At 38.8% G+C, this 13,603-nt stretch overlaps 1 protein-coding gene across 7 annotated transcripts in view; it reads right to left on the bottom strand.

Moving 5' to 3' along the window:
• The window catches only part of CUX1 (cut like homeobox 1), a 281,049-nt gene that overhangs the window by 167,406 nt on the left and 100,040 nt on the right, over positions 1-13,603 (bottom strand). For all 7 annotated transcript variants that reach the window (XM_080393233.1, XM_080393234.1, XM_080393235.1 and 4 more), the window contains exon 3: positions 2,101-2,148. In XM_080393233.1, coding sequence (XP_080249359.1) covers positions 2,101-2,148 — 48 coding nt within the window. The remainder of the gene's footprint in view (positions 1-2,100; positions 2,149-13,603) is intronic.

Here is a 13,603-nt window from a genome sequence, read left to right as displayed (position 1 = left end):
ATCCCAAAGTACACGTACTGTGCGACCAAGAGGTCCCTCTGCCACCTCCTCCCAAGACATTAAATACCACCTAACAACCAGGTAACGCTCATGCTACTGCAAAGCAATCTTACAGAGCTCCTGGATGGGTGTCCAGCCCCCAGCAACACTGCTTGCTGAGCCATCTCTGGCGAGAGCAAGTTGAGGCATCTCCAGTGGATCTGTGATGGAGAAGAGCCTATACACTTCACACTATTTGTTCCTGAGATACCTGGAGCATTCATCTCGTGATCTTTCAGAAAATCAGCCTTAACAATAAACAGACAGCAAATCTATATACTGAGCGCTAAAATATAACTCACCAGAACAGGCTAATATTCTTGGTGTTCTGATTTGTTACCGAAACAAGAGACAGTAATTACATCTATAATCAGATACTACAATTCACAGTTTAATGTTCTGCATTTATGTACTCAATCATGGTAAGTTCAGGTTTTTTAGGTTTCTAAACCCCTGTCTAGATCAGGGAGACTGGAATCACCAGCTCAGTGATTCAGCAGCACAATCTTGTAACGTATTCGTATTTCATTTACGTAAGAGGGGTTTTCTACCAACAGATTTGTGAGGTTGAATTTATACCAGCATAAACTTCACTTTTACATTAGTGAAGCAAAACTGCAGAAGAGGAGCGTGTATGAGCCATACCGAGGTAACAGTGAGCTGTCTCCCAACAGGCAAGATTTAATGGGAGAATCGTCCTTCACTGTAGCCAAATTTGGATTTATGATTGTTACTTGATCCTCAGACATTCTCTTCACTACAGAACAGTGCTGAAAGCACACATACACTTTTCAGAGCACTGCAAGCTTGAAACTAAAGTGAAAAGGTTTTAAGAGCACTGCAATCCACTTGGAGCAATTTTAAAGTGTAAATTTCCATTGGCAAACGGACTCACACAAGTCATTCTTTGTTCTCACAAATTACTTCTAGATATATCAAGGACAAAGTTGTCCTGTTTATTTACTTCTAGCAATACTTGGGAAACTGGGTCATAAAATAAAAAATATCATACTGCTTTTAAGATCAGGAATTATCACCTATTTGAGATACATATTTATCAGGATGTACAAGTAATCAGAAATGCAACCCTCATTACACATAACGGGAGCTGTGCACTTAATTCCTATGCAGACTTCTGAAAACACGCTCCTGAGTTTCTCCGTGCTCTGGTGGGAACTGCAACAATATAAAGTCAGCCAACAACTTACACATTGAGAAAGTAAGAAGTGTTGCTGCTTTAGCACAGCTAACTTTTAAGAGCAGGGCTCTACAACGTGTAACAGGGTGTGAGCTAGAACCTAAATCTACCACCCCACGCAGGCACTGATCTTTATAAGGAGAAATGTAATTTGCAAACTTCATACATGACATTTTCCTAGAGGCAGTACAACAGCTCCCATCTGGCCTAAGCACTCACGTGAAGCCAGCACTTCATGGCTGTCCCCAGCTAAAATGTAAAATTCTGTAATTGGCCCAGCTGCCTTTTCCTATAGAAATTCTTCAAAAAACCCAACAGTCAGCTTTTAACCTAGTGATCACTCAAATCACGTGTTTCTTAGCGGAGTGGTGTGAAGAGAAATCAAAGAGCCAGCACCAGCACTGTTAACATTTTCTGTTGGTTTTCCAACAAACACCTGCCAACTTAAGGTTTTCCATCAAACCCTCTACAATATGTTGTTTTACAGCTGAAAAGTTTTACAGTGAAAACAAATTGTAGTATCTTGTATTTTTGTAGACGTACAACACATTGCATTCATTAAGCGTTGAAACCATCAAGTCACTGAGGCATAGCGAGTTAGCATGTGCCACCTGAGTCACTGCAACGGTAAGCTTACGCTCAGGTATGCTGAATGCAAAGTGATTTGACCAGTTTAGCTTGTCCAGCACAAATCCAGCCTCTCACAGCCATACCCTGCACACAGCAAAACGCAGAAGGGCTGAACCCCTGCAATGCTCTCTGCTCAAGGGCTCCGTACCCACCCAGCCATGCTGAATGACTGCCAGCACACCACACTCATGTCAAGCAATATCGAAAGCACCATAAGAAGCATAAGCTCTTACCTCTCCCTGGAAACTCTTCAGTAATGGAGCTACCTGTTTGCGCAGGTCCTAGAAGACAGAAGCAAGGTATTTCATCAGAAAAATCTGAAAGGACAAGTCATTGTCAAGTTTTTCCTAACACGACTTTCAGTTCTGAAATACTACTTAAATTCTGATCACATTTTACAGGAGCTTTGATTAAAATAAAAGTATACCTAGAATTAATTTTGAACAAGTCTGCATTTCCAGTTTGACATATACCTGTATCTGTTGCAAACAGTATTAATTAACAAAACTAGTGATGTTGGGTAAGCACTGAACGCCTTCAATCTCGTAATTCAGCTGAAACACTAATGCGATTAGAAGAAGTAAATGCCTCTATCTACCTAAACAGCAGCTACACCTCTGAACTTATGCCAAAGAAATTTCCACAAATGGAAGCTAGGCTTAAAGGAAGACGACTTTGGACCATCATTTCAACTAAGAGTGTTGGTATTTTGTGAAAGGTCTATTTTATTTATTATTTTCTCAAGAGTGCTCTGACTTTAGCCATCAAAGAATTGGAAATCGCCACATTGAAGACGACAGTATTATTTGTTAGCTTCTGTATAACTAAAAATTCTTCCTCTGAATTAACGCCACAGCATTCATTAAAATACTGCCCATAGAACCACTGCAAAAGTTTATAGCATATTTTTACTTGGCAACCAAGATAATTTAGGACAACAAAGGTATATCTATCTTGCATAAAAATTCTCAGTGGCTCCACTTCTGAGCTGGTTTGGGTCTATTTCACTTACAAATTCTCAGAATTCTCATTATCTGCATGCCTGAAGAATAAAATCCTGTAGCTTTGCAGAGGACACTGTATTATTCATGCACAGCCAAGAAGCTGCACTCCTGTTTTTGCTATGGTATGCCACTGACGAGGTACAAGCAGCAACTTCATAGTACACTTACAGCTAGAAATAAATCTGTAAGAGGTATAAAACAGTAACATGATGCTGCATCACTGAGGAGAGCAGCACTGATGTGTGTTATCCAGGGAGAAGGTGGATATCCCATCCTTGGAGATTTCCAAGCCACAGCTGACCAGACCTTGTGTGGGTGCTACAGACCCATTTTTAGGGCATGAGATCTCATCAGCATCCAGACACCCCCTTCAGCCAAGAGTCCTATGATGATTTGAGAACACTGCTCACAACTGGCACAGTCACGAACTTCATAAGTAACCACAAAATCTTCCTAGCTTCACACAGGCCACAGACCCACAGCAACCCTGAACCTCATGCAAGAGGTCATAATGAGGTCTTTGAAGTATTTTCTCTAGATAAATGGGTTCAGTAAAGCCTTAGGCCTTTTAGAGAAGAAGATGACCTTAAAAAGTTGGGAAATTCTCTTTTCCAATGCATTTACTTTTACATCTAGAGTCATGCAACATATTGGGCATTAAACCACTCACCAAAACATCCTCAGCCCTGGATTTAATCTGATTTTCCTCAAGGAAAAGTAAGCTTTTGAGAGAAGTGATTTTTGTCATTTAAATGACAAGTCATGCAGAGAGTTGGAGTATCAGGAGCTCTCTCACTCCCTAAGAAATGGCTTAGGGGACCAAACGCAAATGAAGCTATCAAAGACAAATGATCAGCCAAATTTCACTTCTTACATGGTTATTGCACTAACAGACAGCTAATCCCCATCAAGTTAAGGATAATGTTGCAGCTTTATAAGCTCCCTCTTCAGCACCAAACCAAGGAATGCTTCTGTTCTTAGACCAAGTTAAGTCATCTAAACGTTTCCTGATATTTTCTGATGTCTGTTTTAGGACAGAAAAAGGTTAGATACTGTTCTTGCCTATCATAAACACCTACAAATTATGTCTGTACCAGAGCAGACTGGCAGGTTGAGCAGCTTTTCCCCGCTTCTGGCTACTCTGGGAGACCAGAGGGCTGTGCATGTTTTATAACATGTTTTCTTCGTAACCTGATGATGATGACATTGAAGAAAGTAACAATAACCACTGATGGCAAAATAAATGCCCACATTCAGGGCCAAAATCTGGCATGGTAGGTTTTAATGCACAGTGAAATTACAAACAGAGCCATTAGATTTACAGTCAGGACACTGGCACCCTTTATAAAATCAGGAAAAAATTATACCATCCAAGCAAAGCAACATTTCTCGAAATAAAAATTTCAGCTGGTAGGAAATCATTGGGTTTAGGGCTTCTGTCCTTTGTATTGCCACTGAATTTACTGACTAGTTTGGCGCCAGCCAGCAAACTGATGTCAAAACTGAATGCAGAAATACAGGAGATCTAATTCCAGACCAGCCCTGAGTCTCTTGCTTGCATGACTCTCAAGAGCAGGACATTATTCCCACTGCCTAAGGGCATGGTGTAAGCATCAGAAATCACCCTAGGTACATCAGCAGATGACAAAGCACCGCAAAGGAATTCAGTAAAATAAAGCACAGCCGCTCTGGAGGCAGGAGAACTTAAGCCCTGCTCTTTTCTCTGTGTGTGGCAAGCTCTAGCCAAAAGCCTGCTATTGAACTGCATCGTCTGACACATACTAACTTCTGAAAGACAGGATTCGCAGCACTTTTTATTTCATGATATAAACTATGTCAGAACTTTGCCTTCGTATTCATCTTTAATAATGAGAGATGTTGCTTGTTTATAGCAGAGAAGAGGGAGAAAAGCTGGGGGAAAAAAACAGGAATAGAAGGGGCATCCCAAAGCCAAGAAAACAGTTGGTCAAGCTGTCAAAACGGGAGAAAAGCTTTCAAGTACAAAATTTTATTCCCACACATCCTTCATTTAGCAAATTCAGGATGCTAAACACTCATCCCAGCAATCAAAACGTTACCAAGCAAAATTCATGCCATAATGGGAAAATGTGTTGTGCTTCATTTAGACAGCAGCTTTTGTTGTTGGTAAAACTGTTTTTAAAACATTTCATGATAGGGGAGAATGCAGCTCCAAGCGATTCAGTCCCACTGGCAAGCAATCAGTTATACAAGTGTAATCAATCTGAGGCAATCCTGGGACGCGCTGATCATTAGAGCACACAGTTTAACAGCGTAAAATGCTTTGACAACTTGAAGTCTTAGCAATAACTTGAAATCTGTTGCAGCTGAACAAGAGAGACAGAGCATCCCACTTCCATTACCTTCATGGAGCAAACGGCCTAAGAAGTGTAACTGAAAGGAATCTGCCCCAGTATTTTACATGCAGTCAAATATGCCATGCAGGTAAGTGGACAAATGGCACACATGATAACAAAAGGCATGAACAACTTCTTCACACCACTTTTTGTTTTCTCTCCATCTTGGAAGGAGTTTATAGACGGCTTTTATAATTCATTCCTTGGCTAAACAGCATCAAAACTTTAGACAACTCACAACAAAAGGGAAGTAAAAATAGAAGTCAGGAATACACACACTTCGAGTCACCAGCTAAAACCCTGCTGGTGGGATTTATTTTTGGCAGTTTGGAAAAATTCCCCATCAGACTTTGTCTCAAAAGTATTACACTAACATCAAATAGAATTCTACCTTCTTTGCACTAAACTGAACAGAAAGAAGGATGTTCAGTTCAGACCCAGGGGAATCTGCAATGTTGGTTAGCAAGGACACCATATGATTTATTATCTGTTTAAAGTGTAGTGGCCTTTACTGCCTGGGCTGTGATCAAAACAGGAAAAGCATCCAACTCCAGCACTCGCATACAGCTAGCAAATCACTGCGATCAAGCAGAACAGCTAAAAAGGGTACACACAACTGAATATTAAAACAAATGATAATTTATCTACACAAACGTATTGAAATATTTTGAGTACTCCTATACAATCACATTATTAGCCTATTTTTTCATGCCACCTAAACGTGCATGTTCTCTCTCTGGATGATTTATCAGGGTAGAGCAGTTTTCTGAAAAAAGGCTCTATCACAGACAAACTCAATATCTGAAGTAGAGACTATGAATTAGGATGCTGTATCATTATCTGAATCAAATCTGATAGCTGAAAGCTAATATAGCATTTTCCTTTTACATGAGTATAAACAACGAGTTTATATTTTGATCAAGTAGCTACACAATGAAATCTGAATCCAAATAATTTTTAACTCCCTTTCCATTCTCATTAAAAATAACTCCACGGAAAATAAATCTGTGTAAAAACTGCGGCAACAAATGCATCTTTCTGACAACTAAACTGTATTATTCATCTATTGCTATCTTAATACACTGTGTACAGTACAAAGGACATATGAATGGTCAGGGTGCTACACTGTATTTGTAATTTACTCGGGGTCTGAAGCTACACAAGCACCTTTTGATCTCCTTGCAGACTGCTCCATCTCATTTACCTCCAAAATGCTTATCTCTGAATGTCACAACAAAAGCCCTATGACTCTGGTTTGATAAAGTCGTCCAGCAAGGCTAAGCTTGACCTATACACCTTTATCATCTACAGAAGTATTGTGCTCTTGTAAAATAAAACAAAACAAAAAAATGGGCAAATGTTCTGTCATATGCCTCCCGCGCCACATTTCCTATGATTTGTTCTATATATTGTCTACTCGAGACGTGCATTGGCTGGTGAATGTCACTATGTCTGGCAGGGAAATCATAATGAGAAGCAGCCCACTTGTATCAGCATCGGTGACATCATTAGTTCAGCTGTCACAACCTATTTTTGAGCTGCCTTATCACAAGCGAGATGCTACGGCTTTCCTGGTGAATTACCCTTTCACATTTCCTTCCCTGTTAGCCCACATGTAATAAGGGACTAACAAGTGGCCCTGCACTCAAAATTGGCTGGGCTGAACATCATGACTCCAGATACTTTTTTAGAAGAATTTGCAAAGTTAAAAAAAAAAAGAAAAAAAAGAAAAAAAGAAAGAAAAAAACAACTCAGAACCAAACCCAAAACATACTGACTGTGCGGGAAGATAACTTGTCGGTTGTCAGTTCAATCAACAAAGTAGCAGGCACTCTGGTGTCAAAAACTGGTAGCCAGGTTTAAGCCCCTCTTTCAAGAGGCTGTGCTGGTATCGGGAATGTTTGTTTACTGCAGCTGGGAGGATGTTTATCTGTGTACCCTCACAGGCAGGGCTCCATACGCTTTGTCCAAACAGCTATTATCTCAGTAATTTTATTGAGCTTCTCTTTCATATAAATATAGTTGAAAGCGGGAGAGGTAAAAAGCAGCCAAGCATGAGGGATTTGGGAAGAACGCTGGCATCAACTTCCAAGGTGTGTTTGATTATTATATAATCAAGGACACAACTGGTCACTGCGGAACACTGAAATCAGCAAGTTAACTATAATTAGTCGTAAGCAATTCTGCTGGTTAATTAGAGAGCCAGCAAGCATATATGCTTCGCCCTGCTATGGTTAAATTGGTGAACAAGTTCGGATCACTCAATTTGACATTCCCCTACCATTACACAAGTCTTAAATATTATTTATTTGCACTCACAATTATGAAAAAATCCAAAACATGCAATTTTTCCACCAGAGATCCTGGGCGCATGTAATTGGAGGTGCACTAAGGGAAACATTTCAGTCTTTATGTTTAGTTAGTTTGAGCAAGCTCCACTTTGCTTTGCTCTAAAAGATACAAAACTGAAATTCCAGATAGTTGTTCAAACAGGTATTATACAGTAGCTTAGATGACTTACTCTATTCCTAAAATATAAGGCAAATTAAATCATATGAGCAAACAATTTATTGCTCAATTTACACTACGATTTAATGAGATAGAAAACCTCTTACTGCTTGAGGCTGCTGAAGTATTTACTTGAAATCTGATCATTAAAGAATGAATCATAATGTTATCCATTTTCTATGATATCTGTAGTTATTTTAATACACTAACATGCCAGTATTTTCTCTGTACAAAAAAAATATATCTTAACTTACACTTATATGTATGTTTCAACCTAGCACTACGATAAATAAAAAATCTTGATTTACAGTAGCAAAATGTACACCACAGTACTTTCTGAAATATTTGAGCTCACAGATCTTGTGCAAATTCCATTAGCTTTAATTATTTATTAGCAGTAGATTTAGATTACTGTTCTTGACCTATTTTTCAGTGTATGGACCCACCCAGCAAGAAGTGAAAAAATATTCCATTTGTGAAAGCCTGATTTAGTGAGAGCAGACCTTAGCTTAAAGTAGAACATTAAGCAAAAACACATGCATTGTAATTCAGGGGGAGAAGCTTGCACTTCAGAAAGGTTACGAAGCAGGGCATAACCAGCCTACAGAATAAACACTAAAAGAGATTCCTTGAAAAGAGACGTTATTTTTGCTGTTTAACCACCTCAGACCATTTTGAAAAATTGCAGCCACATGACAACCCCAGAAGGAAGTGAGCCTTGACAGCAGACATACAGAGACGTTTTGAGACTTTGTCAAAATACCGTTCTTTCTACCAAACCCTGTAGACCATGTGGGTCCTAATAAGCCATGGGGAAACAGGTCCAGAGTGAGCAAGCATTTTGGGGCTGGTCCTGTGGTTCCTTTCACCGGCGAGGAGGCAAACGGTGCTCTTTCTCGGCACGAGGAAAATGGAGCATCTGAGAAGGTGCCTACTTGCCTCGTTGCCCTGGGTTTGGGACTGACACCTCACTTTCAATGGAACGACTCACTTGTGTGAGTCTTAATAAAATCCTCTTACAGCTTCTTCCAAGTTAAAATAAACTAAAAGCTAACAAGTTTACTCTGTGCCTATGCAGCAACATATAAACAGACTGGGTACCTTCACAACTGTTTAAAAAAAATAATCAACTGTGTGAAAGAAGAACTGTTGCACCCATATATCTGTATGTAGATGTGTTTGTGTGTATATATATATATATACACATATACATTATATATATACACATATATAAAAAATAGATAACTAACTTTACAAATCAATTTGGTGAACTATGCTTTTTTAGACTCATGTTAAAACCTTACCATCATTTATAAAACAGCAAGTTAGCATTGGCTAGAAAAGACACTGAACAGAAATGATTCCAAACTTAAAAACTAGAGTTGCTAGGGAACAGAAAAATTAATTCAAACAAAAATTATTCAGGTAGAACTTTGGAAGGAGCTAATTCTAACAAAATGAAAACCTGGTCACTAAAATTCCAGTAGGGAAAAAAATAAAATGATGACTTATTTAACAGCTCACCAACACATGTAGAAAATCAAGCATAATTTTTAACAAACATTAATTTAAAAAGCTACATACTGGCTAATGGCCCCATGGAGATTTTTCTTCCAGCTAACAGTTTGTCCTGCTTTCTTTTAAACTCTGTAGTCCCTGTTGAAGGCTGCAGGTGATACCAAACATACCACAACAAACCCTTGTCGAGGGAAAACACACATGTCCGTATCATCCCAGGTCAGAAATAAATAAATAAGAACTACTTATTTATGTAATGAAAAACCATTTGATTAGCCAAATAAATACTTCAGAATCTTTGAAGTGCGCTGCTCTTGCCAGTGGGATAACTACGTGTCAGCAAAACCCAGGAATCGCTGTTCTTGGAGCTTAGGCCAGTATCTCTGCATATAGAAAAGATGATTACTTGGTACCAAGCTTTGTTAAGTACCTGCAGATTTTATTAGACGAGTACATCTGTCCAATAAAACTGAAAGCAAGCTGCTTAGTTGTGGAGCCCAATAAGCAGCCTCACCTATGCGTGTCAAGTTTTAACCAGAACTGCTCTGGCCCTCCAAAAACTCCACTGTCGTTCCACAAGCTCTCTGCCCCTGCAATGAGGTTTCCAGCAAAAAAGATCCTTAACACTCCTCCCAAATCACATCCTGCAGGATCTCCTTCTCTATCCACTACAGCGCTCTCATTTTCCACTTTGAAAGTCTATAGAGAAAGAGTTCACAATGCTTCCCTGATTATTCAGAATTACAGCCTGCAGAACAGAGTTTCTCTTCGGTGTAAAATGAGGAACTTCTGAAAAAAGGTAATTATTATGAGTCTTAAAAAATTAACGTGTCTAATGAGAAGCTAATGACATAGGCCATGACTCTGCAGAAAACGCACCTAAGTACTGTGGTCCAATTAACAACACCAGTTGAAACACAGACTAATGCTTCACATGGTGGATTTAAGAAGAAGAATATTTACTGTGAAACCATAATTGCGCCCGTAATTTTCCATATTCCCTCCACACAAGCAGAGCTGTGTCTGAATCAGTGCACCCTACTTCAGCACTTGGTCTCGCCTTCTTAGATGATGAAATCAGAAACCTGGGTGGTGTCTGGCAGCACTGCACTCATGAGATTTGGATTTCTCCTCAGTCTCAAAGAAAAGATGGGTAGGATCATTCAGAAATCATTAATTTCAACGTACAGTTTTATTTAGGAAAAGTCAGAAGATTAAAAAGCATTCACGTTTTAAAACCTGTTATTGGTCAAGTGGACAGGCTTCCAAAATACAAGCATTTTGTTTTAAAGTCAGGTTAAGTTCCCCAGAAGAATAACTCTATGTTAAATATAATAATAAGGAACAAGGCTTCATCCTCACAGATCCTTACAGACTATACATAAACAGGGGGGCAGTCTGTGCATTGCCGAGACATCAGATATTGCAAAATTGTTTTCCCTATTTTCCCTACTTATCTTTTAAATACAGGTTAAAAATACAGCTGTGAACAGACCTTGCATTAATCATACTCTGACATACCTGCATGTAAGAACACAGGTGTATTTACTGATTTATATCATTATAGTCAGTCTTTTTCTATTATTCCAATGCAAAAAAATCCAATACTAAGCAATCCTCTAATAATCTTTTTATAAGATTTGCTCGCTTCATCACGATCCTGACCATTCAGTTTTATTCAAAAGCCAGTTGCTCCTACAAAAAACAAGTTCTTTCATGAGAGTCCAAGTGAAAAGCCTGCTGTCCTGCAAATCCACGTCCTACATTGGCTAAAACTTGCACAACCGTCATCTTTGCTACCTTTATGTTCTTTGTGACCTCTTCTGTGCAGGGAGTCACTGGCTAGTGGCCTGCTGTGGCTCGTTTGTTACCATGCCTTCAGCAGGCATCACCCTTTAAATGCAGCTAAAGTGGTAACTTCAACTTCCTACTAAAATGAGAAATTTGAAGGAAAAAAATAATTGACAACCTCAGAAACATCAGGATATAAACTGCAGCTAAAGTGATAACTTCTGATTCCTACTAAGATGAGAAATTTGAAGGGAAAAAAAAAACCTGACAACATCAGAAACATCAGGCTATAGACCCAAAGGGTTTCCTACATCTAATTTAGCATACCTGGTAAAAACACCTCAAAATTAATGTAACTGTCATCCTCCTGACCTAAATAAAAAAAATACAGCACAGATCTTTTCACGTTGTTTTCTCTGAATTTTTTCACTTACTGAAACAAACTTTTGCCTTTACGCTTCCTGGCAAAATTCCTACTGAAACATGCTCAGGACTACAATACATCTGTTTGGTAGCACACAGTAGATATATAAATGGAATCATCAAGATGAGAGAAAGCAAAATCTCACTACAGACTTATTCAATACGTTTACTGTTTGTTAGTTGAACTTAAGAAATAAAAAAGCCACATAAAGCGCTTTTGAGCAGCAGCATCTTCTCACAACTCTAATATATCGTCTCAGCTGGGACTAATTCCCAAATTCGTGTGCTGAACTGTGAACGGTTCCAGTACGGGGCGGTGGGGGGAAGAAGAGATAAAAAAACTAGGAAAAGAAACCCAGAGGATGGAAGATTAAAGAAGGAGAGACAGAAAGACAGAGATAGAGGAAGCACAGTCTGTCATTCCTATGCACTTTTTTTTTTCCATCGTTAAAGGCATGTGAGCCTAGCACTAAAGCACAATGAACTCAATAACAGATTAAAATGAGACATACTTGTATAATAATAAATCAACAGGATTAATACAAGCTTATCTTCTACTAACTTAGAAGGGGGAGGTGACAAATTGCACTTAAGGAAAAATAGTTTTACTGTTGCTAGCATAAGCTGAGTGTCTATAGGAAACTGCTAAATTTAGAAAGGCAGCTTTTGATGATAGCAACGGAAATTAATTCAAGTTTTTTGTGTATGTGTTGGGTTTTGTTGTTTTTTGTTGTTTTTTTTAAAGACCTCTAGAATGTTACTCATCTTGAAACTCTTACCAAAAGTAGAGACTTCATAATGCACTATCCTCCCTGCCTACTCCCTCCTCCTACTCTTCCCCCTTAAAAAGGAAGAACTGCTCCTTTGGGCTACAGCAATTTGGGAACTTAATGCAGTTTTAACAAATTCCCTATCTCTTGGCTGAAGCAGTTTGGCTCTGACAGATGAATCAGTGAAGTCCATAAACGTCTGGAGGATTTGTGCAGACTTTTTCTTGTATGACTATATATGGCAACTACAGATCTAGTTATCTACAATCTTTTTAACCTAAGCTTCACATTTTTTACCTTACTCCTATCTTGTGGCAAACTTCCTTGATCTGCAATACTGCTAAATTAGACATGAACTGTCAACTATTTTTCTCAAAAGCATTTCCCCCACTCTGTACAAGACAGTAAAAATACTTGAATTAAGATACACTTAAGTAAAAATTAACTTTTGTTAACTGCTGCTTCTCAGAAATAACATTTCTATATACGAGTGAACCAGACGGAAATGCTGTGAAGCACACATTTTCATTTACACTATTCTACTATTACTGAAGACACACACCTCACCAGACAGCAGATGTCTTCCATTACTGCTTACCTGAAATACCAATTAACACCAAGTGTCACGAGAAGTCTAGCACAAACTGGTAAAAGAAGTGAAATCTGCACTCAAAGAAAAGAAGGGAATTCAAAACTGACTGATGTATGTGGGGACTTACAAAGGAATTCCAACAATGCCTGCAACACCCTTCAGTCCAGAAAAATACTCTTAACTTCTTGCTACCACCATCTTTTATACATATGATGATTTTTACAAGGTGCTTGAACGAATACATCAAAACCAGTAGTATGCGATACAATACTGAAGGCTTCTTTTAGCTGCATCCAAAAACTTCACAGTGCACCAAAAACAAAGGGTACACCAAGTTCAAGCAACTTCTTTTAAGCTAAATATTCTCAACACACTGCAAAATGGACATCAAGTGCCACTGAGAGCTCAGAATGGGTAAGATTACAGCTCCTCTAACCCAGGAATGAAACCTGGGTAAACGAACTTGAAAGACTGAAAGTAAATACTGAATTTTGTATGCACAAGGCAGTAACAGGAGAGTATGACAGACGTAGGAGATGGTAACATCTAGAGAAGCTCAAGTGAGGAGCCACGTGAAGAAACATTATTTAGAAACAGCCTTATTAAACAACTTCAAGTCTGTTATTAAGAAAGTACATGTACACAAAAGCATTTTCAGGAAAAAAAAATCCACCACTGACCTCCAAAAAAGCAAACCAACAGACAACACTGTCAAAGTGCAGCTGTATAGTACGCAGTGAGAAACCAAACAAAAA

This window comes from Falco punctatus (genome assembly GCF_963210335.1).
Source record: "Falco punctatus genome assembly, chromosome: 1".
NCBI lineage: Eukaryota > Metazoa > Chordata > Aves > Falconiformes > Falconidae > Falco > Falco punctatus.
The sequence above is the reverse complement of the archived record's forward strand: the minus strand, read 5'-3'. Positions and strand labels throughout refer to the sequence as shown.